The sequence below is a fragment of the Triturus cristatus genome, chromosome 3_2 (assembly GCF_964204655.1).
Source record: "Triturus cristatus chromosome 3_2, aTriCri1.1, whole genome shotgun sequence".
In the NCBI taxonomy this organism is placed as follows: Eukaryota; Metazoa; Chordata; class Amphibia; order Caudata; family Salamandridae; genus Triturus; species Triturus cristatus.
In genome coordinates, this window is record NC_140584.1 from 568,270,258 (window position 1) to 568,293,971 (window position 23,714).

A 23,714-nucleotide genomic window follows, 5' to 3' on the forward strand; every position below is an offset into this window, starting at 1 on the left:
TGCCCTCACTTCCATGGTTCTTCTCTGCAAGACCACTTTATTCAAAAACTTCATTCACATCTGGCACATACCCTTAATGCTTCAAATCAGCTCTGGTCCTATCGCTTGTGCCAGTCCCTCTATTCCAGTGAACTACCTGTCAGAATTACCCTTTTCCCCAAAAAAAACTCAGACAGCTGCTCTTCGGTTGTCTCACAAACATCCTTTCAGGTAACAATTTACTCAGCCCAATTCGATTGGGCTTCCATACCATTCATTCAACAGAAAGTGCACTTTTGTACGTCTTTAACTATATCACCAATGCACATAGCAATCACCTTTCTTTAGTTCTTATTCGCTAGACCTATTGGGGTTATGTAGAGTAACCCATCTATGACGAGCCCTGATCATTTAACCTTGTATCACCCACTCTCAGCCAGACATCTTTACCGCCAAACACCTGAGCAATCACCCTCTTTCCAAGAATTGAAAAAGAAACCGAAATGGCATCTCAAGCAAACTGAAAAAGAAGAGGGAGTGCTGCTGTTCTGTGAAGGTGTATATTATATTGCAGGTGTGGGCGTAATCGCCTATGATATTCATGCATTTAGGTATATCGAGCACATTTCTAAATATATTCATTGGAGAAATGGCAACCACCCTACTCTATCGTTTTAGTAACGTTTATTGGTACTGCAGGAGGGCATGTCTGATCGAAATGTTAAACCTGCTCCTGAATAAGTATGAAGATTTAGTCTTGAAGCCGTTAAAAGCCTAATTTGAGCTTGCCAGTTGTGTCATTTCGTTTACTCAGGATTTCACAAACGAGAACGCTGATGTCGGGGGTGCCCCCCTGTCCTTGGGAGAGGTGCTGGTGACTATGGAACAGTCTTTCAATGGAGTGGTCTCATGCGTCCCTCTGGATTGTAGTTTGCCTCGCCTGCCCTCCAGCCTCACAGAGTAGCGCGACTCGAAGCAAGCCTGTGGTCCAGAGTGAGGGGTTCGTTTCTCACGTATCTCTCGATAAGTGTCGCTTTGAAGGGCGTCTTTCGGAAGCAAGATTGTGCAGCCCTCCGTGCTCCTCGCCCTATGTGACAGGTTCTGAGCGTGTGCGCACAGCAGAAACGAATACGGGCCGTTGTTAGCCTTCGTGCGCCTCGCGCACAGTCGGAGTCAGGTGAACCGATGGTGAGCAGAGCCCACGTCCACGGGCTCGAGCTACTGCCCTGCGTACACGGTCACTGTCTGCAGGCCGGCCGTGGTCGGGGTCCACGCGGTGTTATCCCTACAGTCAGCGTCGCGCGTACGTAATAACCTATCCCGTAGCGACTTGATATATCAGCAGCGACGTCGAAGCCGAGCCACTCGCGGCAATTATCAAGACACGACCTGTACTAGCTGCTGTCCAAGCGCTACTCAACAGCTCCCTCAAGTAAAGCAATGCTCTACACGCTCTAAGGGGCGGTTCCTCACACACCCACTCTCACCATTGGGTACAGTACGCGTCAGTAGCAGTGCTGGGCCCCGCCTCTCGCGGTGACGCGCTCCATCACGTGGCCGGTGAGTTGAGGCGGATGCGTCTGACAGTGGCAGCAGCAGCAGCTGATGAGGCAGCGGAGGAGGCACAGGAGCGGAGGAGTGCTGCGGCCGCACTTCTTTACCCAGCAGCTGTTCCCGCGACTCTATGCGGCTCCCCCGGCCCTGCACCCGCCGCGACGAGGATGTATTTTGTGATCACAGCGATGAAAGGTAAGTAGGAGGTGGACGAAAAGCCTGCGCGGAGCTCTAGTGCACTGGGGAAAGGGGGAAAGGGAGAGTGGTGGATGGGAAGGGATATTGGTAGATGCAAAAGGGGGGGGAGTGGTAAATGTGATGGGAGAGCTGTTGATGTAAGAGTGTAGGGAGATTGAAGCACAGAGTAGTAAAGGTGGTTGGAGATTGTAAACGGACGGGTAAGTAAGGATGATGAGAAAGATGCAGGGGTAAAGTGCTGTGGGAGAGTGCAGGGGTGAGGTGTAGCAAAGGTAGAGTTGAGAATGCAGCTAAATAAGAGTAGTAGGAGTAGTGGATAGGGCTAGAGGTAAGGGGTGATGGAGGAAGGATGGATGGGGTAGTGAAAGTAAATACGAGGTAAGAGTCGTAGGGGTCATGAGAATGTTAAGAGGAGTACTGGCACACATGACTGGGTAGTGAGAGATAGGAGACAAATGGTAGTGGTTCTGAAGTGGGTAGTCACTCGAGGAATGGCTGGACAGTCGAGCATGTTTGGGGAGAGGGGCGGTGTCATGGTACTAGATGTGAAGGGTTGGCTAGTTGGTTCATGATACCAGGGCTGGTGCGCGAGTACCTGGGGAAGCGAGATGTACAGGTAGAGAGGGGGCAGTGGCTGCAGAGCGGTAGCAGTAGAAAGACGCGAGTTGGGGCATTGGTAGGGGTGGGAGCAGAGCAGGCAGTAGTTGTGGCAGTAAGATGGAGACTGCAGTTGGGGGTCAGCTGGAGGCAGTGACAGTTGTGAGAGACATCATGGCACGATCCATAATGCAGGCACAGGTGTTTTTACAATTATTACCCGCTGACTGTACCTGCGGTCAATACTTGAATCTACCATTGTTGTCTATGTGTATCAGTTAAGTGTAAGCACAGTGTGCATACCCGTGAGCATCAGTGCGATGCACTCCATATTTGTTTATTAAGAGTGCACGTAGTATTTGCACTCTTCAGGTGCGTGTAACCATCCGTATGATGCGCGCGCCGAGTGCGCTCTTACAATCGACGTATCAGCAACGTGCATTTTGTTTGTTTGCATGCCTTGTACCTATGTTTTGGACGCATGCACTGCGAGCACCCTTTCTGCCTGTGTGTTCATAGATGCCTCTGTGCATTTCCGGTGATCAGCATGTACCTTGCTGGTGCTTGTATTGTTTTAAGCTCTCCCAATTTCGTAGAACCAGGGACCAGCGGGACAGTGGGATATAGCCTTTACTCTGCCCGTATCTTTTACCGTGCTTGCTTTATTTGCACACCACTAAGTTGTACTTTCCCCTTTCTGTCTCTTCTATTTCTTCGCTCAGCTTTGATCCTGCGCTCGTTTTCGATACTTTCATCTGTTTCCCCAGATCTTTCTAGGCCTTACTGTCTTACTGTGGCTTTTCTCTAGTTTTAGTTTCAGATTCTGTCGTCTTAATGTTTGCGAGACAGTATATGGACAAACGGTGTGCAGTAACCTGCAACGCAGGCATCTGGTGTTCATTGTACACTAAAACGCGCATACGTTGGCAATTGGTAGTAATGTATGTATGTGGTATTATAATAATGTATGTATGTGGTATCAATGGAAAATTGTGCCCGCGCATCAAACCGTGAGTTTGCTTATCCTCATAGAGCGCGAATTAATTTCACACTCTTACCCCACTATTATGTATTTTTGTGAGGGTGAACCCTAATTTATGTTCAAACGCCTCAGGCTCCAGGGGGGCCAATGGCTCATCCTCGAGGGTCTCCCTTCGCGCGGGGAGGGCAGTCCGCTCTGCAGACTCAAACCAGTCTGTCTGTAGAGCGGCGGGTGAAAGTTGCGTGTGTCTCATTTATTTGTGTGGTACGCCACGCCACGCACAGCGTCGCAGAGGTTCCATTCACACATGACAGTACACGCCAAAGACCTCTTTCCTCCTGTCCCCGTTTGGGTGATGTGGGCATAAAGCAACTTGGTGAGATGGCCCCGCGCTGGGCTGGGAGGCGCTCTGTGGTGCACCGAGCAGCCCCCCGCCCCCCTCACCCTTACGTGCGCAGGGCTCGGAGCGCGGTTAACACCTGCTGGCGCGCTGGGTCTTTGCTCTCGCTCGCTTTTATCTGTGCGTGTCTTGTATTTTTGTTGCCCTATTTCCCCATAAGTGATAAAGGGCAAAGCAACTATCGTATTGTGGGTGGGCTGCAGCGAGACGGAATACAGGCACTACTCACGAGGGGTCCCGATACTCCTATTTCTCTCTCCATTTCATAGGCTTTTAAACGAATGGGCCCTCTCAGAAGGATGCTACCCCGGCCGTACAGGGTTCTGCGTCATTCCCCTGCCCTCCGTGGGTGGGTGTCAGTAGGCTGCTTTCAGGGATAGGCGTCAGTGGCCCCCGCGGAGTAGCAGACACTTTTCTGAGAGACACATACATGATTTGCGGCTGCCAGCCGCAGACTTGTCAAGATATTTTATAAGATTGTCTTTACAATTTCCTGTAAAAACCAATGACTTTTAACCAATATAGTTGAAATAGTGTGCATTCGAAATATATCTTTGGACCTTATTTTTTCAGGTCTGCTGACCGGTCCTTGGCGGTAGGGGTCATGGGGACAAGGCGTGTTAGGGCTAATAGGAGTTAAGGGGGGGTAAGACGTGTTGGGGCTGATTGACGCAAGGGAACAAATGCCAGGTGGAGGGATCATGGGACGTATACATGCAAATGCTGTTTTCACGGGTGAGTCCGGCTGCCAGGCGGGTGCTCCAGTCAGGGTTACGGCGAAAAGCTCGAAGACTGCGACTGGGCTAAAGATGGGCAGAGCAGCTCCCTGTGCAGATATATGCAGGCGCTTCCTGTCTTAGGCCCCATGCTGCCTCTGTTAGCAGCGGTACAGAGTGCACAGGTGCATTCTGCTTTGCAGATGTGCAGGAAGTGCTGCCCCATCGCGCCGAGGGAGTGTTGGTAGATACTCGGGTATGCAGAGCAGAGAACAGTAAAACGCCCGCGTAGCTGTGCGCTGAACTGCTCATCTTACTTTGAACCCCCGATGACCCCACATTCTCCCTTGCATCGCATCTCTGTGGTGCGAGCCAGACCTGATCCTTTGCATTGACCTAGCCCAAGCGCGTGGCTTGAGGAGGCATGCCAGTGGTGAGAGGTGTGTTGCTGATTGTCTCTTCTCCGCCCATCTCATCGTGGGTTCGTAAAGGGCATGTCCTGACCGGTCTGTAGGGAACATGTCTGTGGGGACAAAGTGCCGATTGTCCCATAAATATCCACCTCAGCATGGCAGTCCTGGTGCAGGGTTTGCATATGGTTAATTGCTCTTCCTCCACCCACCCGGAGTTGGCAGTCCTGGCTCAAAGGGAAAAGGTGTAACGATTGTCACTTCTCTACCAACTTTGGTGTGGGCAGTGCTGGCACAGAGTCTGTCGCAGGCTTGTCAAATGGGACAGCAGTCCTGATTGTACCTTCTCCAAGTGCCTGGGCGTGATCTGTCTTGGTTCAGAGGCTGATGGGCGTGTGTCCTTGGGAGCTGCTTGGTGGCCTTTTGCCTGCTCAGCGGACACTATTCTGACACATTTCTGTAGTGGGCTGTCTGTTGAGGTCGGCTGGCAAACCACACCCCTACCATTTTATTCATTGCGGTCTGTTCATGACTTGGGGTCCCGTGGTTCTGGCGTGGTGAATGTAGAGGGAAAGTCCATGGGGCTCGATTGGCTGATTTGTTCAGAGAGGCTGGAGTTATCGCGCTAACACGTCTCCTGCACTGCTATGCCCAGACGTACGTGTGACCCACCTCTGTGGTGAGTGTCGCACCGTGTCATAGCGTTGGTGAGCTGCCCATGAGAGGTCAGCTCTGGCATCCTTTCAATGAAACCCTTCACTCTAGGGAACCCAGTGTGCTGGGGAAGAGTGTCTTGAACCAGAGATGCTGACTGCCGGTTAGGCCCACCAGGTCTGCATCGTTGCCTCCTCTACCGCTTCCTCCGCCTCCATGGACTGGCGCTCAGTCGCCATCTCGGTTCTTCTTCCTATGACTCTTCCTACAGCTATCCTAGGACGTCTTTGGCCTCGCAGCTGGGTGCCGAAGGAAGAGGACATCGCTTGAAGGAGATTTTGCATTTTTCAACGCATACTTTCCACCCCTGAGACTGGAGCCAGGAGGCGGCCTGCATTCCCTTCTTCTGCGCAGTGATAGCTCAGGAAACGTCTAAGCCCACTGCGCTTAAACAAACAAGAATGAGCGGAAACTCGCTGTGCACTTTTCACAAAACCCATATTGTATCTTAGCTGTGTCGGCTGTGAGTGAGGGCCAGGCACGCAAAGCGCCTCTGTTCACCAAGAGGCTAACACAGGCTCCAGAGTGTCCACTACAAAGGTTTGTCTCTGGTTTAAGCTACCTCTAGGGGGACTTAAGGAGAGGGCAGTGAATGCATAGGCTCTCACAGTCTCACTGCCACCTTAAGCAGGCAGTGGGTTGCAGAAAGCTTCTCCTTGGTACCATTTTGCATCATTATATTTAGTCTATCCAATGTATGGCATCTATACCATAAGCAAACGGGATTAAGACGTATAATGGACCATTTCTTAAACAGCGGCAATTTGAACAATTGATTTTAATACATAAAGGGTATTATGACACAATATGGTATTTTGACATATATATTGGCATCAGTGTGGTAGAATAGCAAGGAGCCTATTGCAATATTTTTGGTATTTGAAGATTCCCCATTCAAGGACAAAATGTAATGGTTCACCCTCAAGGTTGACCGAGTCGCTGTATGTCAAGTATTGGTAACTGTTAAGAGACTCAGTTGAAGGAAGTGACCACGTGAATGTGGCTATTTTTTTTGGAGTAGCTAGGATGTGCACTCATTAAATCGTATGAGCAAAATACGCATATACATTCTGTATAATAGTACATTTATTTTTTGTGGCTCAAATAAAATGTATATTTCCCTTTCTATTGAAGCACAATCGTAGTTGCATTAGCGTTGACAGTGCACTATATATGCTTACATTTTCACAAAACTGAATGGAAGAAGCCCAGTTCTAATGATAAGCAAAATTATGTTAATTAGATGCCTAAAGGCAGATATGATATTGAATAAAGTTGGCAGGATGGGAAAAACAAATCAAGTCCTGCCCCTCTCTCCCTTAATGATTCCAAAGAAATAATGAATTGGAAGTTTGCAGAAAAAACATTAAAAACGGATGCAGGGGATATACAGTAAGCAGAAAGGCTAGGGTCGCCCTAGTTTTTCTGATTCCCCCCACAAGTTTTCAACAAAAAGCTGAAATAGAGGGCAGATGGAGATCGAACAGGGGAGAACAGCAGTATAAAATGATGAGGAGGGGAGGGAAATGTGGTTTTAGGGGGAGAACGCCATTTTTTGCAGCTTTAAGAGTTTAAATTGCAAAAAATAAGTAATGCACATCAGAGGGGAAAGCTGGAACAGAGAGTGAGTCAGAGGGCAAGCACCAAATAGCCCAGAGAAGGTTCTGTAAAGTGGCAGAAGGAGGAACTTTGGGCGGCATGCCGTCAGAATTTGAGGGAAAAAACGGCAGGCGGTCACACATGGCCCAGGGTGTGCTGGACAAAGATGGGTATGGGGAACAGAAAATAGCGGGAGAGGGGGAGACCAGAGAAATATAAAAAAAATATATAACAAGTATCAGTGTGATCCAAACAAACTATGATGGGCCGGTATCACCAACACCATTCATTCTGAAAATCTTGTGAGCCATGGTTTTGCTACTCAGGGGTCTTAACCACATCGATGCGAGTGACGGAGCGGTTCCGTCATGCTTGTCGGTTGCGCTGTGCGTATGACGGAACCGCTCCGTCATGGCCCCGCCCGCGCAATAGAACCTTCAGCACAGCGCGGTAATCCGCGCCGCGCTGAAGGGGTTAAGAGCCAGTTTCTTCAAGTCTGAGTTTTCGTGCAGGGCGCTTTCAGTGTGCGGTATTCTATGTAGTATCCAGGCACGGCGTGGGCTTCCCATAGTGGCGCCCACTGCTGTGCACATTTGTCACATAGGAATATGCCTCCTTTTCATGCATGCCTTCACCCCGCATGCAATTACAACACAGTCGTTGCAACGATTGCGTTGTAACAACGCATACCATTACCCCACAAGTCGGAACAACGACTTGCTGAGGGGGGCGCTGGTTGTTGGAATATTATAATTTAATATTCCAACTCCAGTCCGTGCGGACAGTAGGGTAGGTGTTGGATTTTAAATCGGTGTTTCGACTTGTGGGGTAATGGTATGCGGGGTGATGGCTTTGTTGTGAGGGCTGTTTACCGTCACATAGCATTGCCAAGTTTTTCTTGCACCGAGATGCATCAAGACCATGTGCCAAGAGCACTCACTCTTCAACTGGCGCTTTGTGTTGTATATTGAAGTGAACACTCTGATGTAGATTGAATTGCGGGGCTAATCAGAAACGAGTTGCGCCTGTGGATTACTTTACTGAAAATGAAATCTATATTAGCTGTGAAAGGCTGGTGGCGCACACTGGTGCGCTCACACCCGGATGGTGAACCCCCTGAAGTAAGACTGTTGCAGATTAGTCACTAGTGCATAATGGTGCTCTGAAGGTTTGATGCATACTGTGCAGTGAGTGAACGAATGTACCTTGCCTGTCCCTGACGCCTACAATGTCCCTCCCCCCGGTTTGTCGTCTGGACGGGCACCTGCAGCCAGAACTGTACACGTGAGTGTGTGCTCCTGTGCCCTGGGCACCCTGGGCAGTGCAGAGGGGAATACCCTGTTTGCCGTCTGAGGAAACGCCCGAAACACCTTGAATATTTGAACTACACCTCATTCTAAATGGAAGTTGGCGATGGATGCGTCATGGTATCTCGAGATTTCATCTGTCTGTGTGTGTGTTTGGAAGAGCTGGTTGATTATTTAGTCACTGGTGTTTTTCCTTAATGTTCTGTTATGTGCTACTTCAAAGACTCTTTCCCAAGACCTGGGCCTTTCCTATTGCACAATTCGTTGTGTTTACACACGCACGGGCCCATGTGTGAAAACTTCAGTTTCTCACCATGCACCACCCTTGTATAGTTAGTTACTTGTCTGGCAGTGACCTCTGGCTTCCATCAAATAACACATTTCTAGTTGTTCTGTTTCATAGAGGTAGATCAGAAGCTTTGGGACAAGCGCTGAGAGCCTGTGTGCATGAGGGCACCCATTGCATTTGCTGCGCAATAAGAATATTTTCCCACCCTCCTCTTAGCGCAGCAGCCTCTCTCTTTTCCCCTATTTATCTCATCCTTTGCTACAAATATAGGGTCTGACGCATCCACAGTGTTTTTCTCCTATTCCCACTCTTCTGTTATTGCTGCATTAATGATTTAACTTTTCCAAGAGCTCAAACTAAATCCAATCTAATACTTGCCTTTGCACTGGCAACACCTTAGAAATATATTGTGCTTGGCATAGTCAGAGTCACACGTCTTAGTTCAGCACGATGCGTTTGGGGAGAAGGTCTAGAATTAATTTACAAAAGGAGCAAATTGTAAAACAGGTGGACGTGGTGAGAATGCAAGATGCTTTCACCAAAATCTGTGGTCCCCGCTCGCTACGCTCGCTCTCTCAACACGGAGCCGGGGGTGGTGGTGCGAGACTTCTAAGTTAGATGGGTGCCCCCTTTCGGGGTTTGTGTTCTGGAAGAGAGACCAATGACCCCCCCACCAGAGCCTTCAGAATGGATCGACTCCTAGTCCTCGCCATGAGGGAAGGGATTCCTCTCTGCTGCTCTCACTGCTCCTGTACTCCTGCTACTGTTTATTGGTACATCTCTTCCTTGGCCCTCCTGAATCACACTTTTTAACAGGGTGTGGAGGTTAAAGCAAAGCCTGTGCATGGGATACTGGCATAGGTGCCAAGCATTCATCTGTTGCGGCCAAGAATGGTGACAATTCAGCGCTGATCTTGAAACGTGTGTGTATCTAGGCCTTCCTAATTTGCTGTTGGCGCATCAAATGTTGTAAAAACGTGGCATCATTGCCCCGATCAGTTACTGGGCTTTATAGCGCCTGAACCTATATGCAAACCAAGGGAGTGCTGCACAAGCAGGTGGGAGGCCTATTCCAATCCACCCACCAAGGCTTCGCCTCCCGCCTCCATGTGAGGGGTGAAGCTTCCACTGAGAATGGCTGAAGCGGGCGTCCTGAGCCCTTCTCTATATATTACAGTAACCCGGCCCCGGTATCGGCCGATGGCTTCCCGTTCCATCCTGAAGGCTCCTGTACTTCTATTCCTGATGCCAAAGTTGTCCACCTGTTTGTTTTCAAACATGACTCCTTCCCTGCCAGAAACCCCCCGCCCGCCAAAATAGGCTATCTAAAGGGATGGGCAGGTTAGAAAAGGTGACCTTCTTGCTGGTCCGAAGGAAGGAAGATAAGGAAGATCCCCAGGTGCATCGGCGGTCATCAGAGGCAGCCAGGCAAAAACCAGATAGTGGTGAGCAGGACCGTGCTCTCCATTTTATCTTGCCTGACCGCCCCTGCCGCCCTCTACCCCATCACCCTCCTGCCAGCCAATGGCTGGCATAGTGGGCAGTCGCATCTGCAGCCAATATACAGTGGCGAGGAGGGGAATTAATAAGAAAATAAAGACTTACCTGATGCTGCCGGCTGCCTTGCGCCTCGGTGTTCCTCTGATCTCCTAGTCCCAACAGTCCGTGGGGCACCATCACAGACTCCCTATTCAATCCAGACACTGCTCTCATGCTATTAGCAAGCATGAGATCAGTGCCAGGATTCGTCTGAGCGGGCTGGTTTGATACTCGCTCAGGCACAGGGAGTCTGTGCTGTTTCTCCACCTGGCTGGGTTGGAAAAACCTAAGTACACATGTCGGTTTGACCGTCATAAGACAGACAGCCAAACCAGCGTGCGCACTTACAGTGTCTACCACTCTTCCTCCATGCCATGGCCTAACCCGCCGTTCCATAGACACGCATGGCTCACAGGCTCAGCCAGTCACTTATAATAGAAAATGATAATAACATTGTTTATCATTTTATTTTCAACTTCTGACTTTGAGCAGTGGGGCGACGCTCCTCCGCTGTTACGGAGGAGCTGCCGTCAGTAGCGGGATACCAGAGAAAATTCAAAACATGGTGGCCACCACCTTCAGTCAGTCTGATCCAGCCCACACCTTTCTCTAGAGCCGCCCATCACCTGGCGTTGCCCCTAGTCCAAAAGGGGATGAGTTTGCAGCCAGACGACCATAAAAAAGTGGGGGAGGGGTAGAAGACTGGGAAGGCAATGGAGTGCAGGGAATTCCAAAGGATTGCAGAGGTCAGTAAAGAAATATTAGGAGGCATTGAGGCGCTGCGCATCAGTGCAGGACGGAGGGTGCCTGGCGCATCTGGGCTGTCTGCTGCTGAATTTAGGAGGCATTGAGGCACTGCGCGTGCCTGGGGCATCTGGGCTGTCTGCTGCTGAATTTAGGAGGCAGTGAGGCACTGCGCATCAGTGCAGGACGGAGGGTGCCTGGCGCATCTGGGCTGTCTGCTGCTGAATTTAGGAGGCATTGAGGCACTGCGCGTGCCTGAGGCATCTGGGCTGTCTGCTGCTGAATTTAGGAGGCATTGATGCGCTGCGCATCAGTGCAGGACGGAGGGTGCCTGGTGCATCTGGGCTGTCTGCTGCTGAATTTAGGAGGCATTGAGGCGCTGCGCATCAGTGCAGGACGGAGGGTGCCTGGTGCATCTGGGCTGTGTGCTGCTGAATTTAGGAGGCATTGAGGCACTGTGCATCAGTGCAGGACGGAGGGTGCCTGGCGCATCTGGGCTGTCTGCTGCTGAATTTAGGAGGCATTGAGTCGCTGTGCGTGCCTGGCGCATCTGGGCTGTCTGCTGCTGAATTTAGGAGGCATTGAGTCGCTGCGCGTGCCTGGCGCATCTGGGCTGTCTGCTGCTGAATTTCCCATTGTTAACAAATGAGATAGACCCGTAGTAAATTAACTACCGAGTGCAGTCGATAACAAGCAAAGAAGCGATTAGACAATCCATTTGGCACGTTTAATCATACAGTGCATGTCTGTTATGGTTTTACAAATTTAATGGTGAGATAAAAACTAGGACCTCTTAAGAGCTCTCAGTCTGAAGTGGAAAACGGAAACTGTCTAACTCTAGTTACGAGGCAGTCACATCCTCATTCTTGGATTTAGTTTTATTAGAACTGTTTTTCATGAATATTGTGTAAAAAAGCTGTTGCTGCATTTGATAAATGTTTGACCTGTCACAGTGATGGTGGACTGCTCTGTGTCCTGTTAGTAAATCTGGACCTGTGGGCCTTAAGATACAGACGTTGGTTCCCTCCAACAAAAGACGAGGGATCGTACTGTGGCCTCCAGTCCCGGCGGCTCTCATGAGCAGTCGGCGCGCGGCTCCGTTGGGTGTCGGTGGGCATGGGGCCTCCTCTGGCAGGCCAGCCTGTTTTGTATTCGGTGTGAGCGCGCGAGGAGCTCTCTTCAGATGACTTGTGTGAAGAGCTGCCAGCAAGGTATTTGACAAGGTCACATTGCTATAAGGAGGCACGTTGTGGAAAAAGTTGCTCTTCCAACACTTTCTTCCTCTATTTTGCACTGGCTCCAGACTTTCTTCACAAGACAACGTGTTGTACAGCCGTGTGCTGCCTGCCTCCCTTCACTTTTCACTTAGGAGAGTTCAGCCCCGACAATGTCTTTGATTGAACAATACGTCTGTCTTCTACGCCATGTTCATTTTTTATCCTACTTTTTAGAGTCTTCTAGTTTTGGGCATGTGAGCTGTGTTTACGTGCTTCTAGTTGTTCACAATTTATTGCCAGCATTATCAGTGCTTTAAATGGACTGGTACTATGCGGTCTTGAGTACCTGCACTTCTTTCGTTCGAAAGGCAGAGTCCCTGCACTTTTCAGCACTGCTGCAATACGTTTAATGGGAGAGTACCGGCACTTCTCAGGAGCGAACAGGTACTTTGAAGGGTGAGTACCTGCACTTGTATATTTCCAGTTAAAGCACTGAGCATGATGAAGAGGAAACACGAGGCTTGTCCTCCAAATCCAATGCTAGAATAATGCAGCCACTTGGGCTGTGTGCTTGGCAAGGCCTGAGGATATAGATCTGTAGAGCTCTTTCATTTGGGATCGGAGTAGCCCTCAATCCGACGACTTGTTATGCAGGTGTCCCATTAGAGCAGACTCCACCTCTCACGGTTCAGGCTTGTCAGACTGAGAGGGCTTCACGATGACATGGATGAAGTCAGGGCCGGCTCAAGCGCTGGTGGCGCCTGGTACGACAATCGTTTTTGGCACCGCCACACCCATGGCTGCCTCCCGGATTCTCTCACTACCACTGGGAATAAGTGCCCCTCATCTCTTCAATCATAAGTTATTGCTAAACGCAGCCCCCCCCCCCACAGGGCGGCGCCCCCTCCACAGGTCTGCCCTAAGGCGCACCTGATTGAAGTGGAAATGGACTCCTGTGGGGCACTGGCGTAACGAAAGTTGAGGGGGCCCCCCTTCAGGAGGGTACATAAAGGGGCCCCCACTCCGTATTCACAATGGAGCTCTCAGGACTGTGTATGGTGCGGAGGGGGCCCCCTGCAGCTCTGGGCCCCCCCGCACCGCAGGGGCTGCGGGGGCCTGTGTTACGCCCCTGCTGTGGGGTGAGGACCGCAGGAAGTGTGAGGTAGCTGTGCACATTGTTTGTAGGCTGTTTCAGAACAACTACACATATAGTTAGCAGATGACATAAGCGCGTTCTGTCTAGAGGGTATGCCAAGAAAGCATGCAGCCTCACAAGTTCCATGATGCTGCATTTTGGCCCTAAACCCAGACGCTGGCATTATTTAATCATGTCCACACTTGACAGTGTTTTTTTATTCACTACCTACTGAAATGTTTGGAACAATTACACCACTTATGTAATACGAATAATAACAGCCTTGGCAGGATTATGACAGCATCAGGCAGGTGGCAGAAACTTCAGCCCTCTTTAATTGGTGAGCTCTTGCTGTCATGCATGGTTCCCAAGCCAATATTGCATTTTGAATTTTATATTTTTGTATCTGTGTGTATATTCTTGTAATCTGTGTGTTGATTAATTTATTGAATGAACAACTTTTAAAGAAAATTGCTGAAGTCCAAACAAGTAATTTTCAATTTTGACTTTAAAAGCTATATGCTTACTCGAGAAAAAGGGTTTGTTGATGGGTTAATTGACAGGGAAGGAATGCTTTTAAACTCCTGTCCATTTTAGCAGCTTGGTAGAGGGTGGAAACTTCAGGAGCTCTGCACTCGTCAGTGAGCCCACCAGAGAGTGACCGGTGAAGTGGATATATCTTTCACAGTGGCAAGTCTCGTTTCCCAGTTCAAGCAATGCGCCATAACCACTGACCAGCTAGCCAAAGTCATTGTTGCAAATATACATTTCTTAACGTGGATTCGTCCCGCTATGTGGGTGTGCTCCTATATACCAGGTCTATGTCATGTTTCTGTGGAATGTTTGTTTCTCGTCTCATCCTTCTTTCTAATGTAAAAGGCCTAGATGATTAGCTGTGAGTAAGGGTGGCGCTAATATATCTTGGGGTTTATTGATCTGGAAGCTATAGCTGATGTCTCCTCTAATGAGACGCCCAGCTGTGTTCAGTAAAGGGAAGGGGTCTTGAAGCCAAGAGACTTGCTTTATCTGTTTTTAACTTTCTTTGTCTGTGTTTTTAACTGGTTAGCAGTTTAGCTGTTTTGTCTGGCCCTAAAGCTGTCTTTTTTACTGGTTTCCATGGAGGGCGTAAGATGCATGCCGCCACTGCCTAAGAAAGTGACTGAGTTGCTTTGTTCTCAAGTGTGCTTGACGCGGGTGATTCCACCTCCCTAGAGTCCTTCATCTATATCATCAATTGCATAGGCACATCGATTGGAGCTGTCTGTATCAGTGGTGTTAGAGCTGTGACCTTGCTGTTGAGCATCGCTGCTAGGGTTAACTTTGGCTTCTTAAAGCTGAGCTAGGAAGTGATCCTGAGCTGACGCGCTGCTGGTGAGGGGTCTGTGGGTGGAGCCATTCGATGAGGGCCGGATGAGACTGTGTAGGTCTTCTTTCTGAGGTGGGACTCTGTCTTCTTCCCTCAATGCAGTCTTGGACGGAGCGCTGAGGCCATGTTTGCTCCTTTCCCGAGCTGCATTGATTATTAAAGTTAAAACACTCAGCGCCTTTGACAACAAAGTAAAGCAAACTCCCCTTTCTCTAGAACTGCTATTACAGTACCAGGTCCGAAAGGGAACGGCTGGTGGATTAGAATCAGCTTGTCTGACCGGTATCTGCCTGCGGAGTGACTTCATCCGTTACTCCATGAAAGCTACATGATGGACCCTACCCGCCCTCCACTTGCTGCCTTTAATTCCCCGTGGTTTCTACGTCCTTTGAACTCCTTGAATTCTATGTTGTGCATAGATGTGCCACCTTGTTCTGTAGCCAGTCTTAGGACTCGGGACCTTTTTTCTTTCTTCGCAGCCGGTAGTTGACCCCCGCTCTCCTTACGCTGTTCATGAGGTGTCTTTAGCTCCTTCTGTCTCCTTGGTATAATTCCACGTAGGATGAATTCTGTTTGTTTTATTCTGAATGTGCACTAGAGAAAGTGTTTAATTTGTGCTGGTTTTGTGTAACTGCACTAATTTTTGGCAACGGAGACTTCTTTTACCCCACCGGATTTTAACCTAGTGAAATAGAGAGAAGAAGAGAATATGGAGAAAGGAGAAGGAAGAGAAATAGGGGGAAACAGTAGCAAAGGGTGACTGACGATATGGAAAGAACCTGCAAGAATCAGAGAAGGACAGGAAGCGTAGCTGGTGGAAGAAAGAGGCATGAGGTGGAATCAAGACTAGGCAGCTTTGGTGTTAGGCAACCTTGGAATTCAGCAGCACCGGACTTCTAAGAAAAACATTGGATCCTACACTTATATATTTTTGTCTTTTTTATTATTTTATTTGTTTATTTATGTATTTGTTAACTTACAAATTAAAGAATGTCTACTAACAAGGTTACAGGTAGAGTTTGGAAGTGGGGATATTTTACTAGCTGATTTTATAAAATGCCAGTAAAATTCTGCCTTCAAGAGAAACAGTTAATTTCTTCTGTTGATAGCAGTCTTTTTAAGTAGCCAGAAACATTCTTAAATTTTAAGACATGCTGTTTTTGTTCTGTTTGGGGCTTTCTGTGTAGATGGTGATTCTTATAAATGAAATGAGGTGCGCCTGGCACTTTAAAGCTCTTCTTCAGGCCATGCAGCAGCAACAGTAGATGGCACTGATGTGGACATATAACCGCTGCCCTGAGCTGTGGGGCCCGCTAGGACAAAGTGCCGCGTATTCGTTCCTCCCTACATTTACTGTGGGGGTTATTCGCCTAATTACAGGACGTAAAAGACACCATTAGCGAGTTATATGGTGGGATGGGTCTAAAGCACAATGAAAAACCTATTCTAATAAAATATACTTTTAAGGAGCCACATGATTGGTTTAGTAAACAAAGTAGTTAGTACTACATTTTATGTAAACCTCAATTTACTCTAGATGACCATGGGTGACCATTCCTGGTCACCCATGTGCAGCCCCAAAGAGCAACTCCATGCCATATGATAAGCATGATCAGCATTGGGTTTTTGTTAAGAGTTTGAAGATTAAAAACAGTACGCATTTGCAAAACTAAAACTGAAGCATGCATCAAAAACACAAAGGCAAACTTAAATAAAAGGTCAACAAAACGTGGGTGGAGCTACTTCTCCAAGAAGTGAAACGGCCCATAAGTGTGCAGTTTGATCTCAGCCCACGACTGAATAATCACTAGTCATCCTCAAATCTCCGATCAATTGCAGAAAGTGTATGTACGTGTGTCTGTCTGTCTCTTGGGTCCTACGTGCGGGGTTGGTTTTTTGAAGAAACAATGTGAAAGCTCCATTATAAATGCTGTTTGGGCCCCGATGCCTGCTGTGCATAGCTCCCTAAATCAGTGAGAAGCTTAAAATTCAGAAGCAATGAGGCGCCTGAGGGTTTATTATTCTACAATACATGTCAATGTATTTGGGAACTCCAGAGACCATCACTATTTTGAAAGACCCGATGGTTTTCCAAGTGGACTGTCGTTCTTTCCAGTTGCGTTTGCACTTGCCAGATTGGCCCATACGGAGCAGATTTCAAACGCCAAAGCTTAGAGAAGACAAGCATGGCTTTCTTGTTTGCCTTAACGCAGTGAACAGTGTTTGTATTCAAATTGTATGCTCTCCAGCCTGTAGCTTTCTTACGTTTTCTATTTCCCATGTTATTGAGCAGATGCATGCTTCCTTTGCTAGCTTGTGGGTTTCTCGTGTGTCATTTTGGGATGTGTTGTAGGCCACACTCAAGTGTATGCTCCTGATTGGTTCAATTGACTTTTATCATCACAACAGTATTATAACGAAGAACAAAATATAGTCTAATTTGTGACTTTTTTGGGAAGCAAGCAATTGTTTGGCGTTTCTGAATGGTTAGAGGAGAAGGCATTGTTCGTGGTGTTTTTGTTGTGTGGGTGGAGGACGGATGTCTGTATTTTTGAGCAAACAATGAGTGCCGCTGTCATTTTGTTTATTGTATGGGGTGGCAGTGGTCATGCCTGTACTTGTGTGGAGGGAGCGGTTTGGTTGTCTTGCCTTTGTTGTCGAGATGGGCAGTAATCTTGTCATTAAGTGCTGCCTAGAGATAAAAAGGTTGGTTGGCTGTCTTTAGTTGTGTGGGGGAGAGTAAAATGGATAGATAGTGTAGAAGCCTTCACATGATGTCATGCCGTGATAAGGAGAGTAGGACTCTGCACGATTTGATCCCTCCAGGATACCATAGATTATTTCCTGTCCTAGCAACTGGACAGGAAGTGTGCGAAAGAGCAAGGCCTTTTTTTTCAATAAAGCTGCTCATGGACAACATGGATAAAGATAAACCTCCAGTAATAGAGAGCAATGTAATTGCAAGAGTAAATTAAAAAAAGAATAGTTTGCAGTAGTGTGCTAGTGCCCATGTGTTCGGTTACCCTTCACTTGAGACACTACACACTTCTTCCTAGGTCACCATGTTACAATGAGTAAAACAAGACACCCTGGTCACTTCGGTATCTCGACCAGGAGAAACAGTGTGCTACTTCTCCAAGAATGCCACGTAACCCAGACTAGTCCGATGGCTGCTACCGAGAGAGGCCGCTCGGGACTGGTCTGCTTGGACCAAATTCCATATTTCCATATAGGACACACTAGCTACAGTAACTATGATGCAGGATCGCTTACATTTTATTATGGAGCATGGAACTTTGTATTGAGAGGAAGCCCTGGGCTTTGTGGGGGGACTGAAATGTTTTACCGAGTGACTCTGAGGGGTCCCTTTTTGATCCACACTGAGGAACAACACTGAATGTATGCAGAGGTGCACATACACAACTCCTGCTCTTGGGTTTTATCTGAGAGGTCATGAATCACAGCATTTTAAGGTTTTTTCATTGTTTCTCGTGACAAAACTGGTCTCTATTAAGAAGACCTTGATCTTGTTGAAGCAACCCTGGTCTTCAATGAAAAGTATTGAAACTTGCCCGTCCCTGAGTGTGCCTCTCCTGAATGCTAGGCACAGTTAAAGTCCGTCTTTGTGTATTGCTCGTAAGGCCCAACCCCCAATCTACACCCTTCCTGAAGAGTACTGAATTTAAGACTTCAAGTTCCTGTTGCATCGAACACTACGTGTATATGTTGCCTATGTTGTTTCATGCATCTAAGCCAGATGGTGATGCCCTCAGAACTATAAACGCTGATTAATATGTCCTTTTGGAGTCGAATTTAGCTTCTGTTCTTTGAATGTGGTTAATTGAGACATATGTGTTTAGAAACCTCTTTCACTGTTTTTTCGTTGGTGGTGTGATTTTGCCCTACCAGAAACCCTAGTTAGATTTTAAACCACTCTTGAGTCTTGCAAAAGTTTCTATTTTTATTTACTACATGTTTCCACTATAGGGCACTAGCCTCACATTAACTCCCCTCTAGACAGCCTCTGCTAGCCCGCCCTAAATGAGTGAAGAACAGCTGATGATTCCTCCATACCCTTTACAGAAACTGAAATGCCTTAAGGCTAAAAACCTGTGGAAGGAATACAGGTGGATTTGAATAGTTACCTGTATGCCAAGTAGATTTGCTTGTGTGGTGAGGTACGGGTTTACAGACTGGACTCTAGAGGGTCCTCCCAAGCCATGTGTACTTGGACATGTGCTTGTAGATCAGCTTTAGGACTTCAAGTTTAATCCTGCGCTTAACTGAAAGCAAGACTTGCCTCTTAAGGTGACTGAAATGACATCCTGTTGGTTGAGTTTGAACATCATCCTGTTGCGTTGTTGAGCACTTAAAGATGAGTTATGAGGTGTCCACTGGGGATCATTTGTCAAGCATTGATTGGGTCAGTCGTAGGATCTAGCCTGGCAGAGTCAACAGAAGGACTTTCAGATGAAATGCGAGGGGGGCCGCGTCTCAAGATACTGCGTAGAAAAGATGTTTTACAAATGCTCCAGTTAGCAAAGAATTTTCCACACACATAGGAGAACCAACAAGCAAATATTAGGCATAGGCTCCTGATAGAGAGGAGAGTCTCTCTGACTGCTGCCCCTTGGTACTTAGAAACTAGCTATGGCTAGTTTCATACAAGCTAGGTAGAGAGCACTCTGGGCTAGCATTCTGAGAGGCTTTATACTGCAAGCATTTCTTGAGTGAAACTCAATGGAGTTTCATCCAAATACAAATAACTTTTCTGCCACCAAGATCCAATCGACGAACTGCTCTCTTTCTGATTCATAAGGCCCACTTGAAAGAGGCTGGATATGGATTTGCTTGTAGGCCAGAAACTGCGAATTAAAGTATCGGCAGAGAAAGGTCTAGAAGGCTAGGAGCAATGGGCTTTGAAGGACTCCAAGCATCTGATCGTACAGGAACTTAGAATGTGAAGGAGCGAATCTCTCAAAATGTCGCCACGTGGTGCCATCTGCATACCCAAGAAGAAGTTAAGCTACCCTCTGTTTAGTCTGAATGCAGTTGCCAAAGGAGACTGGCTGGAAATTGTATTCCATATATGCTTTCAATGGGTTTACAAGATTTAGCCAAAGTTCTTGCTTTCTGGGAAGTGGAGCGTGACTAATGGGGAGGACTTTAGGAAAACATGAAATAATTTTTGATTCCTGGGGGGCGGCCCTTAGGCGATTACACTGGTGTCAAGAACACGTACCACTGGCTCCTGGTGCACCGATGGATGATCCCAACACATCAAACACGCGTAAACAGGCCAGCTTAACACACTGGGAAAAAAAGCAATTTCTAAAGTCAAATCAGACTTCTTGTAATCGATATGGGTGGGGCTTGACTGTGCCCAGGCATGTAGGTCTGGCTGCCACGCAGTGCCCAGGTACTGGTTTATATGAGAATCTAGGCCGAGTCCCTTATAAATGCACCTGTGGTGTGAAGCAATGTACAGTCTCCGGGGCCTGCATGAAGGGTCACGTGTTGCAGACAGTCGGTGATACCAGACTCGAACTGCGGATGCAGTTTGTGATTGTTTCCACAAAGGTGCCGATGGTTATGGAATCCGGGGCTGTATTTGTTAAAACCTACCAGCTTTAGGTTTCCCAAAAGAGGAGTGGCCTCTGACTGAAGCAGTGGTGTAGGAAGTGGGGTGCGGTGGGTGCGGTGGGTGCGGGCCGCCCCGGGTGTCATCACAGAGGGGGGTAACAAAATGGCAAAAATGTGTTTTTAAACACATATTTTTGCCATTTTGTTCAGGCCGGGGGTGACATGAAATTTTCCGCACCAGGTTCCACCTGACCTTGCTACGCCGCTGGACTGAAGCACAATATTTGTAAGATGAAACAGTCTTTTTTTGCGCGAGCCAGTGGCTCTAGAAATTCTGGCTTTTTCATCCCTCACATTTTTTTTTGCTACTTCCTACTTGTCCCGCTGCCCAGGACTGACAAGGAACACGTGCTATGAAGTCGCAGAGTGCCTGCCAGGGAAGGAGGGAGCTGAGCTGAGCCAGTAAGGAAGTCTCGGGAAAGCAGAAACAGGTGCACGCTGGAATCTGCTCAGAATGCCACATAAAGCCAGGAAACCTCGGCCTGTAGATTTCACATGCTCTGTGCAGCATAAAAGAACCCTGTTCAGTGGCCGTCCTTGCCCTGCTCACCCTACAGTCTGTGCACCCGCAGAGGCTGCAGAGGAAATACCGCGTCCTGACTTTTACTGCAGAACTTGTGTTGTGGCTTCACTGGTTCCAAACAAGGCCGAGAATGTTCTCATCTGAAGTCTGCGTCACAGGAGTCTTGGCAGTGTCAGGCAGATTTTTCTGTGAAAGAAGTTCCACAATAACACACTCGTTCTGCTGTGTTTTGGGGTCCTATGCACATTCGTGGCTGGTGATCTTTGAAAGTAGCGGGGTGTAGTGCCTGTCAAACGTTCAACCCATTTTTTCAAAATGTGCTTCACTCATACTCACTCACTTTCACATTCCTAATATGCTTTCACTCACTCTAACTCACATTCTCTCACTTACTCATTCTCACTCAGATTCACTCCCACTCTCTGTTGCTCACACACAAGCATCCTCTTACTAATTGGTTCTCGTTCTCACTTACAAACACCCTTCCACATACTCACCGTTTCTCACTCACTCTGGGCCTGTGTGCAACTGCACCTGCTGCACTACTGACTCACTTCCAGTACCTCTCACAATCTCCAATTACTCATGCCTTCCAACACACTCACAGTCTTCCACTCACTCTCTCGTCCTCATTTTAACTTATTCATACACACCCACAATCTCTGATTCTCCCTCACTTTCACTCTCGTTGGCACATTCATACGAATGCTCTTTCACTCAGTCCCATCTACTTTCAGTCATTCACAAAGACATACATACATGATCAGAGAGACGCAACACTTTTTTTTTTTACTTACCTCACTTCCTTTGCAGCAAATCAGGAATCTGGTACTGGACATTGGAACCAGCAAGCCATGATTCTCAATGACGGCCAACCAGAGCAGCAAGGGCAGCTTTGAAAGAGGAAAGACCCACCTCAATCCATCTGCCAGCCTCTTGATAGGACAGGAGCACAGCCCCATAAGAAGCTGGCACAGCTGTGGATCCTGCTGCTCTGTGCGGCTTCTCATTGGCCTCAGGGAAGCACTGATGTGCACCTCTGCAGACACATTTGAGCAGATATACTGTGCTGCTTGTGACATGCGCAGTATGTCTGCTAAATGAAATAGATTGTGCCTGTGTCGGGGACTGTAGTTGAACTGCATCTCTCAGACCTGGGCAATCCAGACATCCACCTACAGAGTGCTGTGTTTTAACAGCACTGTACCTGGATGTTGCCTCAGCCCTCTCAGCCTCCTCCTGTTAGGAGCGTGGAGATGAGGCTGAGAGGGCCGACTAGCGCACTGGCGGCAGCCTTCATGAAAACACGAAAGTTGTGTTTTCATGTACACTGCCAAATTAAACAATGCGCAATGTCAAGACTCAACTAGGCATGGTGCTGAATGTGGAGTATGTTTTTTTTTAAAGAACACTTACCTGCAGGCCGGCTGCCGCCTCTGGGTCTTTTTCGGCTCCTCGGTCGACAGCAAGAACCAGAAAGCACACAGGGTCCCAGACCCCCCCCAGCCAATAACGACGCTGCCTTAGAGCAGCACTGCAGGATTGTGGTTGGTCTGAGTGCAGTGGTTCGACACTCAGAGAAGTACTGGGAGGCTGTGCATGTTCACCACCCAGGCTGTGCGTTACAGTCGGCGGAGAAAATGCAAAGTGTGCATAACTGTTTGGCTGCCCTAAGACGGCTTGCCAAACGGTCATGCGCACTTTAGAGTGTGCTCACCAGTCCTCCCCCTGGCCTGTGCTCTGGCCAGCCCAGTTCTGCCCACCTTGCACCTAAGCAGTAACGGAAAACTAAAATAAAAATACCATTGGTTCTTATGATTTTAGCTTTCCTTTTTAAACTGCTCGCAGGAGGAGCCACCGCTGATCCGAATACAACCCTCCAGCCTCCCCATGCTCGGGAGCAATAGTAAGTGAGAGTCGGACTCCAGTTTTGTGGTCAAATCAAGACGTAGCTATTTAATCACAATAAAAAAATCAATGAATGGTAAGGCAGTTAGCCACACACACAAATGAAACGAAGGCATTACACAAAATTCCATAGCCTGTGACAATTCTGCAATATTGCAACAATATACATACTGATGCATTCAGCAGTTATTCAGTAGTTATAAAACTGCTCAAGGTTTCAAGATCCAAATTCTCCACTTTAAAATACACAGCAGACAAAACAATTCCCAACTGGCATCCCTCGGAGGGCCATGCACATCACGCTAGAAATGTACATCCCCCACCCAAAGGGTCAGTGACAAAGAACGCCATCAACATTTATACATGCTCCACACTTGAATTAGGCAATTTATGGAATAAATGAAATATGATTAATAAGGAAAAGCATATACCACAAGTGTACTGTAACACACCACCCCTCCCAGGTTACCAGTGACCACCCACCCAAAAAAGCTCCACCAACAACAAACCACAGACAACCCCAGAAGCAGGGCTAGAAGTCAAGATCCACCAGGAGGTTAGGATTCTGCCCCCAGCCAGCCCCATGTGTCGAGAATTACTATCCCATGCAGGGGGCAAACGAGTAAAGTGGTAACATGTCTTGGTAGCCTCATAACATTCTCTGAAAATTACTGCTGCATAAGATGAGTGAGGGTAGGTGTTTCGTCACCCAGCCCCAGGCTCCGAAGTTGAGATGCATGGAAAAAACGATAGGTACCAAGGACAACACACACGAGGGGGCTCCCTCAACCCCCATAGTTTACAAGCCCTCAAGAAGCCATAAACTGCACCTGTAGATGGGGTGCACAAACTTGACTTGCCCCATGAAGCTGGCTTGGACAGGCAGGTAATGTT

General features: G+C 48.0%; 1 protein-coding gene across 1 annotated transcript in view; it reads left to right on the forward strand.

The window, feature by feature from the left end:
- Window positions 1–1,553: 1,553 nt before the first annotated feature.
- Window positions 1,554–23,714, forward strand: part of RORA (RAR related orphan receptor A) — a 256,702-nt gene continuing 234,541 nt past the window's right edge. The window contains exon 1 of the mRNA XM_085648298.1: window positions 1,554–1,728. Within this exon, the coding sequence (XP_085504424.1) occupies window positions 1,554–1,728 (175 nt within the window). The remainder of the gene's footprint in view (window positions 1,729–23,714) is intronic.